This window comes from Podarcis bocagei, assembly GCF_964188305.1.
Source record: "Podarcis bocagei genome assembly, chromosome: 4".
NCBI classification, from domain to species: domain Eukaryota; kingdom Metazoa; phylum Chordata; class Lepidosauria; order Squamata; family Lacertidae; genus Podarcis; species Podarcis bocagei.
The window spans coordinates 43,332,155-43,353,336 of NC_138128.1; the positions used below are offsets into that span (position 1 = coordinate 43,332,155).

At 41.3% G+C, this 21,182-nt stretch overlaps 3 protein-coding genes across 12 annotated transcripts in view; 1 reads left to right on the forward strand and 2 right to left on the reverse strand.

Moving 5' to 3' along the window:
- Window positions 1-17,574, reverse strand: part of AMER3 (APC membrane recruitment protein 3) — a 28,050-nt gene extending 10,476 nt beyond the window's left edge. The window contains exons 1-4 of one of the 3 annotated variants that reach the window (XM_081191105.1): window positions 16,809-17,574; window positions 16,524-16,628; window positions 10,489-13,504; window positions 2,716-2,762 (exon numbers count right to left, since the gene is read on the reverse strand). In XM_081191105.1, the coding sequence (XP_081047231.1) occupies window positions 10,490-13,483 (2,994 nt within the window). In that variant the 5' untranslated portion in view covers window positions 13,484-13,504; window positions 16,524-16,628; window positions 16,809-17,574 and the 3' untranslated portion in view covers window positions 2,716-2,762; window position 10,489. The remainder of the gene's footprint in view (window positions 1-2,715; window positions 2,763-10,488; window positions 13,505-16,523; window positions 16,629-16,808) is intronic. The other 2 variants (XM_081191104.1, XM_081191106.1) reach the window with 2 other exon arrangements.
- GPR148 (G protein-coupled receptor 148) overlaps window positions 1-21,182 on the forward strand; it is a 106,636-nt gene that overhangs the window by 57,235 nt on the left and 28,219 nt on the right. The window contains exon 4 of one of the 8 annotated variants that reach the window (XR_014007393.1): window positions 356-567. The exons of 3 other annotated variants lie outside the window; for them this stretch is intronic. Coding sequence is in view for 1 of the 5 variants with exons in the window: in XM_081191123.1 (XP_081047249.1) it covers window positions 1,324-1,389 (66 nt within the window). In the remaining 4 variants the exon portion in view is untranslated. Of the gene's footprint in view, window positions 1-355; window positions 568-1,323; window positions 2,465-2,487; window positions 2,705-16,136; window positions 16,518-21,182 lie in introns of those variants that run through there. 4 more of the 8 variants (XR_014007396.1, XR_014007397.1, XR_014007403.1 and 1 more) reach the window with 4 other exon arrangements.
- The window catches only part of KLHL6 (kelch like family member 6), a 51,248-nt gene continuing 34,906 nt past the window's right edge, over window positions 4,841-21,182 (reverse strand). The window contains exon 9 of the transcript XR_014007392.1: window positions 4,841-5,502. The gene's annotated coding sequence lies outside the window, so the exon portion shown is untranslated. The remainder of the gene's footprint in view (window positions 5,503-21,182) is intronic.

Sequence of the window (21,182 nt, forward strand, 5' to 3'; positions counted from 1 at the left end):
CAGGCAGTGCTGTGGCATGATATTTCGGGGGGCGGTGTTGGTGCAGGGGTGTGTGCTGAAGGCATGCCCCCAACATTATTACTTTATGTTTGTTCCTTCCAAACACAGTTTTTCACTGGTTGACTTTGGTGGCATAGTCACTGCCACATTTACACTGATTTTGTCTTTTATGGCTGTGTGTTTCCCCCCTCCCTGAATAGGTACTGATGTCCATTACACCAGCATAGTGATGCCATCCCTGCTGCAGTTGGTGCATACAGGATTGCTCTGCTAATGTACTGATGTCATTATGTCAACTCAGCTAAGCCTCAGGTTACTTCTTAACTTTTACATCTCCATCCTTTCTCTCTCGCAGCCTTGTTTTTGTTCTGGAACCCATCGTGTCCCAACATTTTCCCTCATCCTTCTTTGCAATTATTTAAATACTGGTCAGCCCTGTGCCTTCTCTTCTGATCCTTTGGCCTCTGATCTCTTGCTCTCCTTCTGCCCCCCACCCAGGGTGTTGTTGTTTAGATTGTATACCTGTGGGCATGGTCCTTTAAAAAATAAAAATAATTACTATACATATTCTTTACCTCCTGTGTATTTTGGAAAGTTGTTTGTCTCTTTGTCTGTTCTCTGCACTTTTGGACACCTCTTAAGATATTGTAACCAAATTTTTCATGAAGGGTCCCGAGATCAAAAATCTGGTTTTTGTCTGTGTGTTTCCCACAGCCCTTCCCACCCCAAACCCCATCTCGCCTTGCTTTGTATCCAGTCCATCATTCAGTCTGAACCCTGCCTTGCCTTGTGTCTAGCCGGACTGCCTCCAGGTCACCTAAGGAGCTTCATGAGTGAGGATTTCAATCTGGCTCTCCAAATTCCCAGCCCAACACTCTAACCACCACAGATTTCTGACTGAAACTACATAATCAGAAAATATAACACTGAATCTGATTTGGCCATGCTGGCTGGTCCGTACACTTCTAGACCTAGTGCATTGTGGAACAGCTTCCACCTTGGGAACCTTGCCAGACCTTTAAATCGTAACCAGAAGCCCTCTTCTGAGCACCTCCTCCTGTAGAAGTTCAGAGGGTTGTGCCAAGTCAAAGGGCCTTTTCCGCACTGGCTCCCCATCTAAAGGATGTTCTTCCTAAAGAGGCCTGTCTGGGAGCAACTTGGACATCATTTTACTGCTGGGTTTAAACTTTTCTTTACTCCCAGTCATTTGAGTGTTGGTGTTTTATTGTTGCTTCTTGGGGATCTGCTTTGTTTTAAAGTTTATTTTTTGGCAATTGTACCATCAATTCTCATAGTGGTTTAATTATCCATTCTTCTTCTCAGGGAACCTTACAAAATGTAGTTCTGTGTAGGGAACAGGGGTCTCCTAATAACACTCAGCACCTTTAACAAACTACAGTTCCCAGAATTCTCTGGAGGAAGGTATGACTCTTAAATGGTATGATGTTGCTTTAATTGTATAGTGCATATGGGGTGTTGGTCATGTTTATTAACTTCAGGGAGTCTGCTCTGTGGAGGACTAGCACTGAATACCACCCATACATACATACTGAGCTTAGATGGTCTACTGGTCTGACTCAGAATAAGGCAGCTTCCTAAGTTCTACAGAGTACCAAAAATAAATAAACAGCAACGAGAGAAGGGAGAGATCACGGCGTACAGTAGATTTGCTTGCCAAAGAGCAGCTGCTAAGAAAGCCACAAAAGGGGAAAGCAGACCAGGGATTCAGTACCAAATTACTATAAAAAGGAATGTTGGGGAGAGAAGCAAATGCCCTCCCAAATTCAAGGAGGGGTGTCAGGAGCACAAAAGGAGCATTAATGGAAGAGTCTCAGAAAACACAGAGGGCAAAATGAAGAAAACAGACAAGGAGGCATAGAGAAGGGGGAAAATAAATGGAGCCAATTCAAGCAGCAAAGTCAAATAACAGGAAGCCAAGAGAAAAGGGGAGATCCCCAAACAGAACACCTGCCTGGCCTGTAGCAGATCCAGTTTGAGCATTAACACCACTAGCATTTTATCATGAATGTAGCATTTAGTTGGGCTTTTAAATTTGGGCGTGGGAGAAAGATTCTGAATGGCATCCATTTATTTACTGCTGCAATACATTGCAATAATATTTGGGACTTCTGGATTGATGTCCAGGGGGGGATTTCTGAAAGGTGGCACTTTGTCCTGGATCTTAGGCAAGTCAATCAAAAAATCGCAGGTTTTTTGGCGTTTTTGGGAAGAAGAAAAAAGAAAGAAAGAAAGAAAGAAAGAAAGAAAGAAAGAAAGAAAGAAAGAAAGAAGCTCAACAGCTTTGGGGATTGTCTAAAAAAAGCATCAAACACTAAAAACTTCCTGATACAGGGCTGCCTTCAGATGTCTTCTAAAAGTTGTGTAGTTCTTAATCTCCTTGACATCTGAAGGGAGGGTGTTCCACAGGGAGGTAGCCACTACCAAGAAGGCCCTCTGCCTGGTTCCCTGAAACTTCACTTCTCGCAGTGAGGGAACTACCAGAAGACCTTCAGAGGAGGACCTCAGTGTCTGGGCTGGACGATGGGGATGGAGATGCTCCTTCAGGTATTCTGATATTATCTATCATTTCTCTGGTGGCCTTCTTCTCAAATTAAGAATGCCCCATCCACCCAAAAGAGTGGGCATGATCCAGCCAAAGTAATGCACTTCTACATCCCATTTAGTCCAATGGGATAGACTTTAATGTGCACTTACCTGCCCCACCAAAATCTATTTTGGCTTATAATCATTCTTTATTATGCCTGCAGTTGGCACAGAAAAAGGAAAAAAAAGCAGTAATAGCACTGTAATCTGCATGCTGTTTGAGAAGGCTTGTCTTGTCCTAACTGAATTCACAGGGTGGTCTGTCTGCTTGGGATCATTTTCTTCAACTTTAGAAAGCTTAATCCAATTGCCGTGCAATTAGTACTGCAGTTCTGTGGGCTTCTTTTCCACTAAAAGTTTTGGAAGACCATTAGGATTGATTCACATGACCTAGTTACAAAAAAGCTGATGGGCAGAAGGGCTTTGGCTGCTCTAGTAGCACCAAGAAGTTTCCACTGAAACCTCTGCTAAAATAGGTTGAAAATGCTATCTTTTCACAGAGGTTTCAATGGAATCTGCCTGGTGCTGTTGGAGCGACAAAGCCCTTGTACTGCAGTTCCCAAATGCCCAGTAACCGGCTGGCTGCCAGGTCATGGGGAAGCACTGCACACTGGCCCCATCCTACCTGCAAATCACCTGGTGTCATTATGGCATCAGATGATTGACAGGTGGGTTCTTCTGTCCACCTCTCAAAGTTGGCCTGTGGGGGTCTGTCAGGCTAAAAAGGTTCCCCACCCCGACCTAGTATGTAAGGAAGTCATTATCTGTGTTGCCATTTTGCCCATCATAATCAGAATTGCAGAGCAGGAAGGGACTCTGGGGGTCATCTAATCCACCCCCTGCAATGCAGGAATCTTTTTGCCCAATGTGGGGCTCAAACCCACAACCCTGAGCTTAAGAGTCTCCTGCTCTACCAACTGAGCTATCCCAGGGGAAATAGTATGAAGTACTCAGATGGCCATTTCAAGCTCTGATCCCTGATGAGCCTCTGCTGACCTGGCTAGTGTCAAAAAGTCACTTTGCTTGCTATGTGTCTGAGCTCATGGTCTAACACTGAGATGACAGCATCATAAGTTCTGTGAGGTCAATGAGACTTCCTAATTAGCACACCTAGGATTAGGGATGGGGGAAGAATGTCATTTCCATTTGCAAACAAACTGGACTCATCTTCACCTCCAAGACTAATAGACAGCTTGGAACAGTATTCCCCTTTCAATTTTGCAGTTCTCTGAATTTTCCATTATAGGAATGCATGTAAATACATTTTAAAATATGCCTTTCGGGGGAAATACATTTAGAAATATAGGTTAAAATAAATATTCAACTATGTATTTTTAAGTAAGCATTTAAATCTGTATTTAAATCTTAACTTTTGCCCAGATTTTTATTTTAATTACGGATTAATGAGATAACAGAACACATGCAATGTTGACATGGAGTGAAACAGACACACTGTGCCATCCCTGCACTCCTTAGGCTCCCTCACTTCACACATAGTTCACTGTGTCTGTAAAACTAGTGTCTGCAGACAGCAAATGAGTATGCCATACCAGTGCTTTTGCCAGGGAGCTCTGTTTGGTCATGGCAGCCTACCATGCATACAGATGGAGGAGAAATCAAGCATTTGCCATGTAACGTATGACGAGACTCTGAAAAGGTTCAGAAGGAAAAAAGAATGCACACCAGCTGATTTGCCTTCTGCACTCTGGAATCTACATTAATAGTCTTCACAAGATAATTCAACTAACGTAAAACCAGCTACCCAGATTCCTTCCCTGCCTCCTTTTTGTCCCCACTTCATTTCTTAATCATACTGCATCCTATTTGATATGGTTTCTAAATGTAAACCCAGTTATGGAAGTATTTGTCATGGGGAAATATTTAATTGACAGGCTTTGAAGAGGAAAACTGCCTGTACATTTTATCTTAGGGTATTCTCTATTTTGCCTATTTTAATATAACAGGACTAGTATTGTGATCTCTGCATCCTCATCGCTTGGACAATACAACTGCACACAGTTTACAATTTACTATTTCTTTCTTTTTAAAAAAAAATCCATTCATGAAGCTATAAAAAGAAAGAAAATAAAAATAGTATATAAAGCAGATCCTGACTTCAGATTTGGAATAATCATTCACACCCTTGATCTACAGCAGGCTAGCTAGGAATATGCTTTAGTGCTCTCCAGCATTGCCAGAGCATCGCAAGCCAACCCTGTAAGCCTGTATCCATGGAAACGTCCTACTGAAATAAGAGGCATGATAGCAAATCAATCGTTTTATTTTGAGAAAGGACTATAACAATGTCTCCGAATGTCTTATACAGCCCATGTCCAAAAAGCCTACATGTATTTAATTAAAACAGGGGGCAGGGGAGATTGCTCTTTAAGACCAGTTGAGGCTAAATATTATTTGCTGTGACAATCAGCGAACAAGTCAGATGCTGACAGTACAGTGAAACAAAGCCAAAGCTGGAAGGAGCAATGCTTAATGAAGTATAAAATTGTTTAATTTAGCATCTATTTTTTTCCTTTCTGGGCACATGCTAGATGACGCTCAAAGCATGCCTGCGGAGTCTGGGGCGCATCACCAATCGGATACTGGTTATCTAGTTAGGAAGCAGTATCTGGTCTTTCTGGTAGCAAATTAGTATCCAGTACAGTGGTACCTCGGGTTAAGAACTTAATTCGTTCTGGAGGTCCGTTCTTAACCTGAAACTGTTCTTAACCTGAGGTACCACTTTAGCTAATGGGGCCTCCTGCTTCCGCCGCGCCCCTGGAGCACGATTTCTGTTCTCATCCTGAAGCAAAGTTCTTAACCCAAGGTACTATTTCTGGGTTAGCGGAGTCTGTAACCTGAAGCGTCTGTAATCTGAAGCATCTGTAACCTGAGGTACCACTGTATCATGACTCTTGCCCATGCAATGATGCAGTCTCCATCAGATGCCATTTCAGAGCCATGTTGCCAGTTTTTGACTGACCCCTGCTTCTGTGTCTTCAGCAGCAGCTTGATGTCCAGGAATGCGAAGCAGCTGTGATTCCTGCATTGCAGGGGGTTGGACTAGATGACCTTTAGGCGCCTTCCAATGCTACAATTCTAGGATTCTGTTATTCTTATTTCTGCTGACCGAGCTGCTTTTAAAATCGCAAGAGCGTGGCAGGCCAGTTTCCCCCCTGATTACTTGATAACCCTACTCGGAACATGCTGCTTAACTTCAAGTCTTAAGATTTGGGGATGCTTTTAAAAGCTGAAATATGCATAATTTCTCTTAGTAGTAACACACAGGGAAGAAAAGTGGATCTGTGAAGAGATGCTATTTTTTTTAATGCCAGTTATCTAGCCACCAAATATGAATACCCCTTATTAGGACAAAGGTTTATGCATATAATCTCATGAAGAAGTCTGAGTACTTTTGCTGTGAATAAAGTTGATTTTAGATTATGGATTCTGTAAATGCCTTTTCTGAGAGCTTCATTAAAAATCAGTGATATCATCTTTGCCTTGAGGTATTTCCGGTGCTGTTGGCTCATGTAAGTTCCAAGATATGGTCTACCTTCCTCCCACTTCCGATATGAAAGAAATCTCAAGCTTTTCTAAAAAGAGAACAGAAGTACCAGACACTCCTCACAACAATCTTATAGATCTGCTCTTGAGAAATATTGTCAGCTACAGCCCATCAGTCAGTGGTACACAGGTAACTGCTGCCACCATCTAAATAGGACCTTCTTCTCCCACCGCTAGAAACATAAATAATAATTTATGATTGCATAGATCTGATGAGATCATAAGGACAATGATCTCATCTGTTGTTTCCAAAAGGTTTCATGAAATGATGCATTTCAGCCAAATGACCATGCAATCATACACATTAATAGCTCCTCCTAACTGCTGAGCCAACTCAAATAAGCCATCTCACATGCTACTTTTCCCTAGCAAAAATTATCTTTTCTAACATATAAATGGCATCACACATAGGTTCTGGGGCAGTTACACAGAACTAGGAATCACCGCATATACAAATTCCTTGATCTGTGTACTTGGAGTATCAAAAATACACTGATATTAATATTTAAAAACAACAACAACAACAATCTTATAGTTTAATCTTCATAGTGAAAAATGTAACATAGGAAGCAATCGCAAAGGCATGTTAAAATGTGGGTTGATTCTATGTGTGGTGGGCCAATAATAGAATCATGAATTTGGAAGGGACCCAAGGGTCATGTAATCCAACCCCCTGCAATGCAGGGATCTCAACTAAAGCATCCACATCAGATGGCCATTCAACCTCTGCTTAAAAACCTCCAAGGAAGTGGAGTTACGGTACAGCAAAGCAGCCTGTATGTCCAGGTTCTGAGTTTCTCTCTCAGATGTGTTTACAGAGAAGTAATAAAATAAGAACATCAAGACTTTTGTATGTAGTCAAGCAATAAATCAGGTGCATGCCAAAATCCAGCCCACACACCAAGACCTCCAATTTTGATACATATCTAAAATTATGCAAATGAACCTTAGCAGTACACCATTAAATTAATATCTAGAGTAACCTGTCCATTCTTTTTCCAGAGAGCAAAAGCCATGCCTTCCTTGGAAAGTTAACTATAGCATACAAACTGTAATGACATGTCTCTGGTCTGGCAGGTGTCTACACTGACAACTCGTGGCATGCTACAGCTGCTAGTGAAACAACGTATTTGAAAATGCCCCAAGTCAGTTTGCGGTACAGTCTCATAAAGCACTAGTATAGGGTACATTACCGCTTCTGACAGCTGTGTCTGCTTTGCTTCTGCTTTCTGCAACTACCAGAAAGTAACTCATGCCTAGAAAAGATTTGTTTCCTGCTAGGTCCACATAATTCAGTACTTGGTTTGCATTAGCTTTAGTCCCTCTGGGTTTTCTCATGAAGGCCGTCCGCAACGCTATATCTAATCCTTTAATCCACCACCATACCTGCTTACCACATTATTGCTGTCTTGAGGGGCTACAGCAACAAAACCGGGAGAAAAATAAAAGAGAACAGCCTGTTCCAGCCACTATTTTGATTGCATCTTCAGGACGATTGGTGCTCATTGCGCTATTGGGGCGGTCACACACAATCCCACTGTTTGCATCTGCAAAACCTTTGGGGTGGTCACACTGCTTCATTTCCAATCAGTGCATTTCCTGTAGCCTTCTGCTGAAATCCTGTAATTTTATAAAGCACAGGTGTTCTGGTTTATTTTTGTCCCACTTTCATTGGGCTATACAGTCATAACCCGAGTTGAATGTGCTTCGGGTTGAACACGTTCGAGTTGCGCTCCGTGGCAACCCAGAAGTAACGGAGCACGTTACTTCCAGGTTTCACTGCTTGCGCATGCGCAGACACTCAAAATGACGTCACGCACATGTGTGGAAGCGGCGAAACGCGACCCGCACACGCGCAGATGCGCCGTCGCATCTTACGTTCTGTTCAGGATGCAAACGGGGCTCCGGAACGGATCTCGTTCGCATCCCGAGGTACCACTGTATAGCAATAATGTGGTAGCATTTGGAAAGCATCACAGAACAAACCAGAACGGGGGGAGGGGGGAACCACCATTATAGCACTACTGTTGCGTCAAGGGCATGTTGCAGAATACACCTGCAATAAAACACTAGTCTGGAGGGTATAAGGAGTAATGGGCTTTCAGGAGGAACTTATAGGATATGCCCTGGTTGGGAATGAAGCAGTATGACCACCCTAACACTTATCCAGGCGTAAATACTGTTGAAAGTGGGATTACATATAACTGCCCCAATAGCATCATGAGCATACATTATCATGGATAAGCAAATAATGGGATATCTGGACAGCCCTAATTCACCTCTGTTGGGTACACTGCCATTTTTAACACTGTATCTGACTTCTGAGGACAAGCGCCCATGGCCCTTTCAGTCATGGATTCTACCAAACCATGCAGATATGTCCTAGCTGCAGACCTATATTATTATTATTATTATTATTATTATTATTATTATTATTATTATTATTAATACCGCTCTATACCCGGAGGTCTCAAGGTGGCTTGCAGAAGAAAACCAGAACAGAAAACTACATAATATATGTTCAAGATAAAAACAACAACCCCATAACCCCCCCCAAAAAAAAACATTTTAAAAGGGCATAGGATACATCCTATATACATCCTAAATAGTTATCCATAACGTCTTTCTGCTTTTACTCCTATTCTAAATCCGGCACATGATTTCTTTTTCTTTTTCTTTTTTTATTTTTATTTTTTTTATTGTTAAAATAATTCAACATTAATACACATACAAACATACATTTCATACAACATACCTACATACATACAACATACCTACAACATACCTACACTCAATCCCACAGATAATTCCCATCACCATCCACCACCCCTCACCCTTTGTGTTAGACTTCCAATCTACTCAATTGCAATTTCTTTCCACTTCTATTACTTTCTTTCACACACCTTTAACCTAATTTCATACTTCATTTTCTATTACACATTGTTATCCAGCTGATTTAGTATTCCAATATTTGAAACGAAACTTGTTTATTCTAATAGGAGTTCTGATTTTTCGATATAGTTTTGCAATAATAATAATAATAATTTATTATTTGTACCCCGCCCATCTGGCTGGGTTTCCCCAGCCACTCTGGGCGGCTTCCACAGAAACCAAAAAACACTAAAATATTATACATTAAAAGCTTCCCTGAATAGGGCCGCCTTAAGATGTCTTCTGAATGTCAGGTAGTTGTCCATCACCTTGACATCCGAAGGGAGGGCATTCCACAGGGCGGGCGCCACCACCGAAAAGGCCCTCTGCCTGGTTCCCTGTAGCTTCGCTTCTCGCAATGAGGGAACCGCCAGAAGGCCCTCGGCGCTGGACCTCAGTGTCCGGGCAGAACGATGGGGGTGGAGACGCTCCTTCAGGTATACTGCAAGTATCTTTTAAACACCTTCCAGTCCCTGTCTGCCTTCTCTTTTGAGATCCTTCCAATTTCTCCCATTGTTTTGCATATATTGTAGTACGGCACATGTTTTCATGTTTTAAATGCAGATATCCCATTTGTTTACTGTGTCAATGTGTAAAAGAATAATAAATTTATGTTGCTCCATAAGTAGCAATATAAAAAATGAACAATTTATTTATGCCATGAGGTTTCTTGAACCTGACATCATATATGACAGCAAGAGTGGGAAAGGTGGGTGTGGTTTTTTCAAAGTCACCTGGGGGGCCAGTCCCACCCGCTGGTTGTCTGCAGCAAACACAAGTCTCTCCCAGCCAGGTGACTAAGTAAGAAAAGGTTACAAAAGAGTGGCGTCTTTTTGTGCAGCCAACAAATACCTTATGTCTGAGCATGCAGACTAGCAAAAATGTTTGTAGGATACCAGTTTTTCTGGGTTTACTTCACAAACTATATTTCCACATCTCTCAGTAATCATAGGTAAATTAATCTAATCCTTACTAGAAAAAATAAAAAAATTCCTTCCTGTAGCACCTTAAAGACCAACTAAGTTAGTTCTTGGTATAAGCTTTCGTGTGCATGCACACTTCTTCAGATACATCCAGTGTATCTGAAGAAGTGTGCATGCACACGAAAGCTTATACCAAGAACTAACTTAGTTGGTCTTTAAGGTGCTACAGGAAGGAATTTTTTTATTTTGACTATGGCAGACCAACACGGCTACCTATCTGTAACCTTACTAGAAAGTTGCTAAAACTGAGGGTAGGATTTGGGGGGACATGTTGGAGGGTAAAAATATATGGACATTGTAAATAATAACCCTTCAGAGCCTTTGTCTATGGCAAAATGAGTGGGCAGGAAGTAAGTGCCTTCCTAATAGGTCTCAATGCACTTAGGGTCTTCCTTCAAGGACTCACCTTATGACAGCAAGTCATCACGGGTCTTCTCCATAACTGCTCTCTCTTTGGTAGCACCCTCTAAAAGTGGAAGAGTGGACACCTTTGGCAGTACTTTGCACTGGAACGTTGAATAACCACGTAACGGTGTGCTGCTTGGTGTAACTTCTTGGTCTTGTGAATGTTTCTCCAGCAAACCGCTCCTCCTGCAGAAAGGCTGTGAAAAGCCACTAGATGTGTCTGAACAGATGGAACCAAAGAGTGGCAAAAATGTCGGCCTGCAAATGTGTGCCATGGTGGCAGAATTTTGAGTACTGAGTTCAAATCTGAAATCTTTGATATAGGACAGGGCTTGATTATTCAACTGAGCATATTCAAAGGGTAGTTTGTTTTTTGCAACTGGACCCATGCAGTTTAGGATACTTGTGTTTTTCTGGTCTTCAAAACAAATGAGACCTTCCTTTTGATCCGCAAGAGACGTAACACTAGCACCAATATTTGACTCAATGTTACAGTGGCTTGAAGGGTGGCTGGAAGAACCTTTTGGGCTTGGGATTATACAGTTACATTCATTTTGTATTTGGTTTGTGAATTGAACTATAGCATCTGTATCACTGCTCACTTCATTTCCAACGCAATCATCTTCCAAGTGATTACTTGCAGAGTCGTGATTTATCTTTAGGGAAGCAACCTGAGTGACACAGTGTTCCAAAAGCCTCTTTACATTCGTGTCACTCTCCTTGGATGTCTGGCTGATCTGGCTTTGGGGATGACTGAGATTCAGGGGCTCAGTTGGCTTGTCACATTCAGCAGACCAGGTTTGATCCTTCATCTCATTTTCCTCTCCAGTCTCTAGAGAATCTGGAGAAGTTGCAGCAGTCATATAAGAAGAACATGATTCTGCATCATGGTTATCCATTACCAGTGGGTTATCATCAGTTGGGCAAATTGTCTCCAGATTCAAAACTTCTATTGAAAGAGTTTCATTGCTAGGATCTGTGCATTCTTCTACGAGAGATATCTTCTCCATTAAAGAAGAGCTCATTAGGAGATCATCCCAACTCTCTGATCTCTGTGTGTCGCACGATATGCTGTTGTCTGTTGTGAGCCCAGATATTGCACTCCAATTTCTTTCCCTATCTTGAGAACTTTCTTGAGTTGAGCTCCACGAAGGAACATCACTTTGGCTTTGTTCAGTTCTGTCCGCTGAATATACCTCAGTTCCATTTTTGCAGTCAGCTGGAGATGTCTCTGCGTTGTTTTTATTTTCCTCAAAAGCTGATTTACACATGTTTGGGCATGTGCTGAGACTGGTGGGCACTGGCTCACCATCTCTCTCCATCTGTGGGGGAGGGTTCTTGGGAAAGTCTTGGGGGGAAATCAAGCCTGGGTTTTTCCTCAACCAGTTGATGATCCCCATGGTCAGGGAGAGCTCCGTATCACAGAGCTTAAGCAAGCATTCCTTCCCTTTCCACGTGCTGTGAAGGAATCCTTGGCTGATTATGTCAATGGCTGGTTGAGAAGCCATATTTTCTTCAGACCCTACGTGAAAGCTGTAAATTGATAAAGGGATTTCAATGGCCTTTTCTGAAGTGCTTTCAGACATACATAGGTCATCATCTAGAACTGGGCTGATCTGAGCCTCATTGGGATCATAAAATAGTTCATAAAGGGCATCGCCACTATAACTGTCTCTTGGAAACCTACCTGGTACCCCAGGGGACTGATCCTCCCTTATTTCATCATCTTGCCCAGGAGAAAATGAATCATAGTATCCTTCATCACTGGTTGACATAGATTCCTGGTTGTCACTCTTTGGGGTCCCTGTATCTATGGAACTCTCTTTGGAAGAGTCAGGGGAAGAAAGCAGATCAGTCACTGAGGCACTGGTCTCATTTCTAGACTTTCCCAGTTCACTACTGGGTATTTTCAGAAGCCTCCTATCAAACAGGGTCTTCTGATGCAGCTGCACTGATTTGTTAATGTTGTCCCAAAGTTTTGCAAAGTCTCCTGCTTCGTTCTGGGCTGGGGATGCAAGCTGTTCCACTCCACCTTGAAAGGTTCCTATAGCAGGACTATCTTTCTGTTGCGATTGCCTGAGCGAGATTTCTTTGCTAACCTCCAGTTCCATATTAGCTGAACTCTCGTCTGCAAAGATCTCTCCGCACCCAGTGAGAGAATCAAAGCTCTTCAGGGAAGCAACATCTTCGCACAGAGCACTGGAGTACTCATAGGAGGACTCTGAGAGCAGCTCGCCATCAGAAAATTCTTGTGCCAAACAGTCAGCAGAAAACGTTTCTCCGGCTTTGAAGAAATACTTGCCGAACCTGCCTGCCAACTCTGACTTGCAGCCTGGAAATGGCAGCCTTTTTTGTTTCTCTGACAGCAAGGAAAGACTCTCTGGCTTGTTTTTTTTCATGTGAAATATATCCCGGAGGCCTTTTTTGGATCGCTTCAGGGAAATCCTCTTCCTTGGGATACTTTTTGCAACCGCTGGCACAAAGGGCACCTGTGGCACAAAGTTTCGGTAATCAATCATCTGCTGCGGGCTGTTCAAGAAGTGGCTCGAGTTGCCCCCTGATTCTTTCTTGCTGCTAGAATTCTGTGTGTTCCCAATTCCAGAAAAGCTGGCACTGTTGATCATCCGCCCTTTGCTTCTCCCAGGAGCTGCAACGCCTTCCTCTGAGATCTTGTTATTGTAGCTGCAGTGTTCAGTTTTGTCCACACCTCCCAGAACACAGTCGTGGGTTTTACTTTTCCGTACAGGTTTGTAGAAGGATTCTGGGAGCAACAGGATGCTCTCACTAGATCCAGTCTTGATTGAGCTGTTGGAAATGCTGTCGCTTCTATCTGCAGAAAAACTTGCTTTTTGGATTTCAACTACAGGGTGGCTCCTTTCTCTTATGTCTGTTCCTACATTGCCCTTTTCCCCAGGACTCAAGCTCACTAAAGGTAATTTCTCATGGGTCAGCTGCATGCTGGATTTTATAAAGGTTTTTCCTCTTTTGAACTCCATGTTGTCTCATCACATCTGGATCTACAATCAAAACAAAGAGTAAACTTAAGGAGTACCTCCAGGATTCACTTGGTGGCAAGCAACCACACAAAAAAAAATGCTTCTGGGAGACTTTGTCTAAAATCAGGATTTTAAAAGATGATGATGATGATGATGATGATGATGATGATGATGATGATAATAATAATAATTTTATTATTTATACCCACCCAAGTCAAGAAGCAAAGGCTTAAAATGTCCTAAGCAAAACTAACACATCTAGATTTATTCAAGTTCTTGCTTCCATGTTCCCTCTAAAATGACAATAAGCGGTGAGACACTTAGTAGTTTCTGTTCAAATAATGTTTCCTGATCCAATCAGGATGTTCAAAGTGGGTTGTGGCAAGGTCAGGAAGTAACTACTCTTGCCTTCTTAGGAATGTTCTGTGCACTTTGAATATCCTGGTTCTAGATTTAGTACTGTGCTGCAGAACTGGTTTAGTCCTTTGTGCAAGACATTTCCACCTGCTGTGTTGTGCTTGAAAAATGGTTGTTTGGTCAATAGCAACTTGGATGTATTTTGTTTTTCAAAATTTAGATTAACTTGATGACCTGGCCCTTAATCTCCCTGTTCCATCATGACTCTTTCAAGATTAGACTGTTACTATAATCTGAAAATAGCAGATTGCTCCACTGAAGTCAATAAAGCATCATAGTTTTTAGAAAATTTGTTTACACTAATTTTTTTTATACTAAATTTATAATTTCCCCACTACAAATAACAATCATAGCTTGCTTTCCATTGCTCGCACATTCTGCTGTCATCTTTCATCAAGCCACAGCTTTATTTCTAACTGTTATATAAATAATTGCAGCCACAGTATATGGATATTCACCATTTGCAAACTGAGCCATATGACCATTTTTGACATAGTGAAGTTACTCCAGATTTTCACTGATCTTTTGAATATTCCAGCATCTGGTGAGATTGTATGCCATATATCATATGACAGAAAACATTGGGATCTTTCTAAGTTATGCTCAAAGTAGACCCATTGAAATCAATGGACATGTTAGTCCTAACTCAATGGATTGACTCTGAGTATGACCCCATTGTGGGGAAACTAACTAGGCTGTGTAAGTTTCTATCCTGAAGTTTGTCAGACCACTATTCATCATACCAAAATAATGAGGAAATTTGTAACCATGCCAAAAATAATTGTGTGAATCAATCCAAGTCTCCTTAAAGTAAAGGGTAATATATTGGCTAAAATACAGCACTTTGACTTAACTGGAGTGCAGATCAACCTACTTTATTGTCAGGATACAGAGAAGCACAATATGTTGTCATTTTTATTTTATTTTTAAAAGATTTAACTTATCAAAGAATCAAACAAATGCTTTATGCTTTACAGTGTATCCTAGATTCATTGAATTAAAGCTGCAGTCTTTAAGCCCCATTTAACTTAATTTGGACTTACTTTTAAGTAGACAGGTATAGTGTTGCATTAAAAATGGCCCATTTGGGAGCTGCCATTGGATTTTTATATGTATTGGTATTCAGGAGCTGGACTTATATCTAGAATCTCAGATTAGTTTTCTGCTTTTTGATGCTTGGTTATAAGGATTAGGGGGAAAAACAGCTTTAATCATCATTGAAAAAAGGACTGTAGTTTTCATTCCTTTTTTCTAAAGCTTCTTTTCAAATTGTGCATTTGTCACTGTCACAATTTAATTAAAAGATTTATTCATTATCTCTCACATAGTGTGCTTTAATGGCAATTTATTAAAGACATTATTCACTGAGATTGTTGCCTATTCTATTTGTTGTTATAGGTTTTTTAAAAAAACAGCTAAAATGAAAATGGCTTGAGAGTATTTACATATTTTTATTCTCTACTTAATTCTCACATTCTAAATGCAATGCATATGGATATCACAATTTTTGTATTTTACAGTTTAATAACTATTTATTGATATTAAGGCTTATAGCCAATTTGACAAATTACTCTTCTATTCATTTAGAGTGTGATGCAGATATACATTTAAATAACTATTGATCATCTCACTGCTCAAACTGATTGCTCTAATAATAGCCTCTCCATTTCCCTTTGAAAGAAAAATTGAAAAAAGGTGACACAATGGATTTTTGTCAGACAAGAATGTTATTTGTGTGTTATTATCATCATTCTAAATAGAATAATGCAACATAGGCTCCCATCCTTAAAGCATCCTACATGCTTGGAGCACTGTTTTCTTTTTGTTTCATCAGCCCTCTTTATCATCTGCCTCTCTAGGGTAAAATAGCTTTCTAATTTGAATATCATTTTAGGTCAGTCTCTGATTTCCTCATGAATTGGCCAAAACATGTAAATCTCCATTGGGGGGTTTTTCATGCTTAATATGCTCAGGAAATAAAAATTGCAAATCCTCTGAACATTTAAACTGTTTATATTTTTACAGTATTAAACCTATCTGTGTAGACCTTCATTTTTTAAGTAAAGTATAAATGAGAAAACTGTATCTTAAATTAAGCAAAGCCAACTGTTCGTTTAAATGAAGGGTGCTATGTAGCGAGAAAAGGCCTTAGTTATCACACATCTTCAGTTTTGTGAGAATGAATTACCCAGCAGTATTGGGGGGTATTACTATTTCCCCCTTCTTTATTGTGCAGGGTACATACAGTAATATTTCCAGACAATCAGCACAATGGATAGCTCCCTGTGTCAATCCTCTGATCGAAGAAGAATTGCGATAATTACTCTTTCACAGCTAATGCAGAAATGGATGACTGGGGAAGAATAACAGCGCACAGGAATGCGGGCAAGAAATTAATTTGCTTCGCAAGATTTCCTTCATGCCAACAGTGTGCTACAATAGTTTATGCAGGTCTTCCTCGCCCCTCCTTGAAGCTGAGAGATCTCCCCCCCCCTTCTTCTTCACACCTTATGGAATAACTGCATGGCAGCCAGCACAGTAAGCTAACCAATCACTAGCCTACCTCCAGAGGGGAGAGAGAGGAGAGAGCTCAACAACAACAACAAAAATCTTTGCAGTATACCTGAGAGGAAATCAGCATTTCATTTCTGGCTGTATTTGGCAGCCCGCTGTATTAGCCCGCAAAGCTTCCACCCTGCCAGATCTCATCACCTTTGCTGTTCAGTGCCTACACAAAGAATGAATAAGCACATTAAGGTCCGGCATCAGTAAGAAAAGCAACGAAGAAGCAAGTAGCCCAAAATAATCACATACACACACTGCCACTGGGACAAAGAAAAACAAACACACCACACCCTTGCACCAAAAAACCTAGTAAAAAGACAAGGCAACAAAAGATCCTACTCACCATGTTTTACCATACCAAAAGCAGAAATCTTTGCAATTATATTCTTGTTGCTGAGGCTGCTAAGTGTTTTATGCAAAAGCTCCTGTAATGCATGTGAGACTCTAAGGGGCTGGTTGCTTCTCTTTGCTTCTTTGCTCCTCCTCCTCCTCTCTCTCTCCCTCCCTCCCTCTCCTCCTCTTCCCCAGCTTTGAAATATTCCCAGGTATTTGATATCACACCCTGCATGGACTTCAGGTTTTCACATGTAGCCAATTTTAGAACAGAGCGGATTCTTTCAGCCATCTGTAAACACCAACTGTTAGCACCCACACCAAAGCATTTGTGCTTCTTGTTATTCTCTGCAAATAAAAGGTTTTGAAATGCCCATATTCCCCCAGTGTTTATAATGCTGGTTTTCAAAGATGATTAGTGCGTGGATTGATATCTAACAGTTTGTAAGCAGATGTCATTATCCATTGTGTAGTAAGGTCGCTTTTTGAAGATGTTTAAATGGAGCATAGTGGGGAAGAAGATAGCTCTCTGTGTCTTCTGCTTATTTGGAAGGCATTTTGCATCAGAAGGGAGATGGGAGGTGAGAAAGGCGGCAGCAAAAGGATTCCTACATTAAAAAAAGACTCAGGGCACTTCTAATCTGTTGCTTTTTTGTGGGTGGGGCTCAGTCACATACTGGCAAATTCACATTGTACAACTGAAGTGGATTTGGTTCTCTTTTGGAAGGCACTTCCGAAAACAACCTGACTTTCTGCAGTAAGGAAAGTGGTGTGAAAATAATAACTGCTTGATATCACTTAGGCTGCACTATACACATATAACCTCCCAACAAATAAATCAGAATTAATGCTTGAAGAACAGTGGACATCTTATAACCTCCCATAAAGTTTGTGCAAATAAATCAGCACAAATGTTCAATGAACAGGCCTTCTGGAAGTAATTTTAGCCATTTCTTCTTCAGTGCCATTGCTGTCTGTAAACATTTTCTGTTTTATTTAAATGCTCAAAAAGAACATGAGAAGAGCCCATGTGGTCCAGGAAACAGCTCTCACAGTGGTCATCCAGATGCCTGTGGGAAGCCTGAAAGCAGTTCCTGAGCAGAGCAGCACTCTTCACATTTGTGTTTTCCAGTAACAGGTATTCAGAGGCTAGTAGCCATTGATAGCCTTATCCTCTTATTGACATGTCTTACCTTCTTTGAAAGCCATCCAAGTTGATGGCCATCATCAATACCTCTTGTGGAAACAAATGCCATAATATTAGTAGCAGCAGCAGTAGTAGCAGCAGTATTTTATTTATTACCTGCCATTCACCCTAAGGTCACAAGGCAGGTTACAAGTTTAAAATGCAACATTAAAAACAGCTAAAAGCTAATTACGATCACAAGAATGAGGTGGGTGGAGGGGGGTGTTTTGTGTTGTGTCAAAGTCCAGGGTAAAGAGGTACATCACCAGCATATAAGAAAACAGTACAGTGGTACCTCAGTTTACAGACATTTCAGGTTACAGACTCCGCTAACCCAGAAATAGTACCTCGGGTTAAGAACTTTGCTTCAGGATGAGAACAGAAATCGCATGGCGGCGGCGCAAAAGCAGCAAGAGGCCCCATTAGCTAAAGTGGTACCTCAGGTTAAGAACAGTTTCAGGTTAAGAACAGACCTCCAGAACGAATTAAGTTCTTAACCCGAGGTACCACTGTATAATGAAGGTACCTGACACACCTCTGAGAAGGAGGGAATTCCACAACAAAGGGGCTGTCACAGAGAATGTCTTCTCCTGGACCACCTGAACTTCTGAAGCTGTGTGAAGAAATAATTTATTTTCTCTGTCCTGAATCTTCCAACATTCAACTTCATTGAACGCCCACCCCAGAGCTCTAGTATTATGACTGGAAACCAAAAGAGCACCATCTAACCCTGTCCCTGTCCCTGGGCCACACTCCTCACAGTCATACCTTTGCATCCTCCTTCAACTTTTGCCTACCTGGAATTTGTTTTTGAACCAATCCTTCTTGCTTGCCTGGATGGAGGTAAAGGTAAAAAAGAGGTAAAGGACCAAGGGGGTATAAATGTGTGTAGAAACTAACCTACTGCACATATTCAGTGTTCTGCCCACTTTTGCGTCTGACCTCGCACACCACTAGCATGTGGCCCTCAAAAGCTTGTCTAGAAAGGAATATGGCCCTTGCACTTAAAAAAAATACCGCTTCCTGGTTTAACATGTTTTTCTGACATTTAGCTGAAATGTTTCAGGGCATTCAGATGGAAGGAAGAAGCCTCTAAAATGTTTTTTTAACTCCCCTATTCCTTCCAATACACATACCAGTGTCTGTCACCTGAAGAAGAAAATGTAGATCTAAGGTTTCCTTCACTCTGCAAAAAGACCTTTAACTTTTAATCAGATATTATTTTATATATTAGAAATATACATATGTCAATTCCTTATATACCTAACTTGTTTCTTGGGACACAGGTTCTAAAGATTTTTTTGTGGGGGTTTTCTTGGCTGACAACACTTGAGTTGAGCCAAGTGCTTCTAACAACCCTGAGAGATTTCCATCAAACCTTTGTCAAGGAAGACAAACTTCATTGGGATTTCTGTCCTTGTTTTGGCATCTTAAAATAGAACTCAGTTATCCCATGTTAGTCATCCTTGATGTAAACTCTGATCTTTAGCAGCCTAATTGGGCTACATTTGTACTGAAAACTTGGGAACTATCCATAATCTACTGAATGTAAAGCAGCTTGTTCTGCAGGAATATTAAGCAGTAGGGAGTTTTGCTCCTTATATTAACGTTCGTAGGCTAGAAACATCCATTGCAGGGGTTGGATGGCAACAGGCTGAAGAGAATATGGCTGTACAATATGAGCCCGCCTCCATGCTCCATTTCACGTTTCGCTGATAACTGCCTGACAGTGTAAATCAGAGCAACACACACAGGGCCAACATTCAGGGCTGTCCCACCCAGGAGGCAAGGTGAGGTGACTGCCTCAGGCAGCAGGATCCACAGGGGCAGCAGATCCTGATGTAGATCCTTTATTCCCCCTTTGTTCCTGATGTCAATCTTCACTCCCCCCTTCTTCCCTGGCATGGGGGGGGTGCCATTTTGTGGTTTGCCTAAGGTGCCAAACGTCTTGGGCCGGCCCTGTTAGCATTGAGCAGCCACATAGCAAGAAAGTGGACAGAAGGTCTGGCAGCCATTTTGTAGACAGAAGGCAATCAGGGAGCCAGCAATACAAGCCAGTGGCATGGAAGCTGCTCTTTCACTGCATGTCTCTTTGTGTGGAGCAGAGAACTAAACGCATGCTTATTATTATTATTTCACAACAGCCAGTCTAAAGGCAAGCAGACAATCTGTTGTGTTTGTTAGTGTCCCTGGTTTGCTTTACGCAAGCTCTGGACTTCATCTACTCTTGTGTCTAGAAGAGGACATGGTGTGTCGTGTTATGCCAGGTGTAGAGACAGTGCGGAGGGGGGGGGGTCCCTCCCTCATTTCACAATGCTAGAACATTCCAGCTGAACGTTGGGAGATTCAGGGCAAACAAAAATAACTTCTTCAGCACATGTAATTTGCTTCCACAAGACTGTCAACTTAGACAGCTATAAAAGGGTAATACAGTGGTACCTCAGGGTACAGATGCTTCAGGTTACAGACAGGTTACAGACTCCGCTAACCCATAAATACCTCGGGTTAAGAACTTTGCTTCAGGATGAGAACAGAAATCACACAGCGGCAGTGGGAGGCCCCATTAGCTAAAGTGGTACCTCAGGTTAAGAACAGTTTCAGGTTAAGAACGGACCTCCAGAACAAATTAAGTTCTTAACCCGAGGTACCACTGTAGACAAATGTATGGAGTATCAGGCTCTTAATGATTCCTAGTCATAATTGCTACATTTCCTCCAGTATCAGAGGCAGCATCCCTCTTAATACCAGTCACTGTGGATCAGGAGAGTGATATGACATACCCTGATTGTGAGCTTTCCGACACATCTAGTTGACCACTCTATGAACAGAATGCTGGATGAGACAAGTCTTTCATCTGATCTAGAAGTGCTCATGTTCATTCTAGATTTATTTAATCCTTTGTTTTTATTATTCTTTCCTCCTGATTTAGGGAACAGCTGTAAAGGATGTAGAATTGTATTGTATTGTTATATGTTAATAATCTTTCCATTAATCGTAAGAAAATACCGTAGTTTATTTTGCATTGCGTCTATTCCTCATCCCAAAGCATATGATGAAAACAAAAAGCACTTTATTTTTTTTTTATTTTTTATTTTATAAAGATTTTTATTGCGTTTCTTTCCATAGGTTAACAGATTTGTTTACATAACAACATGCGAGAAACATTTTTTATATATAAAGAAAAGTAAAGAAGAAGAA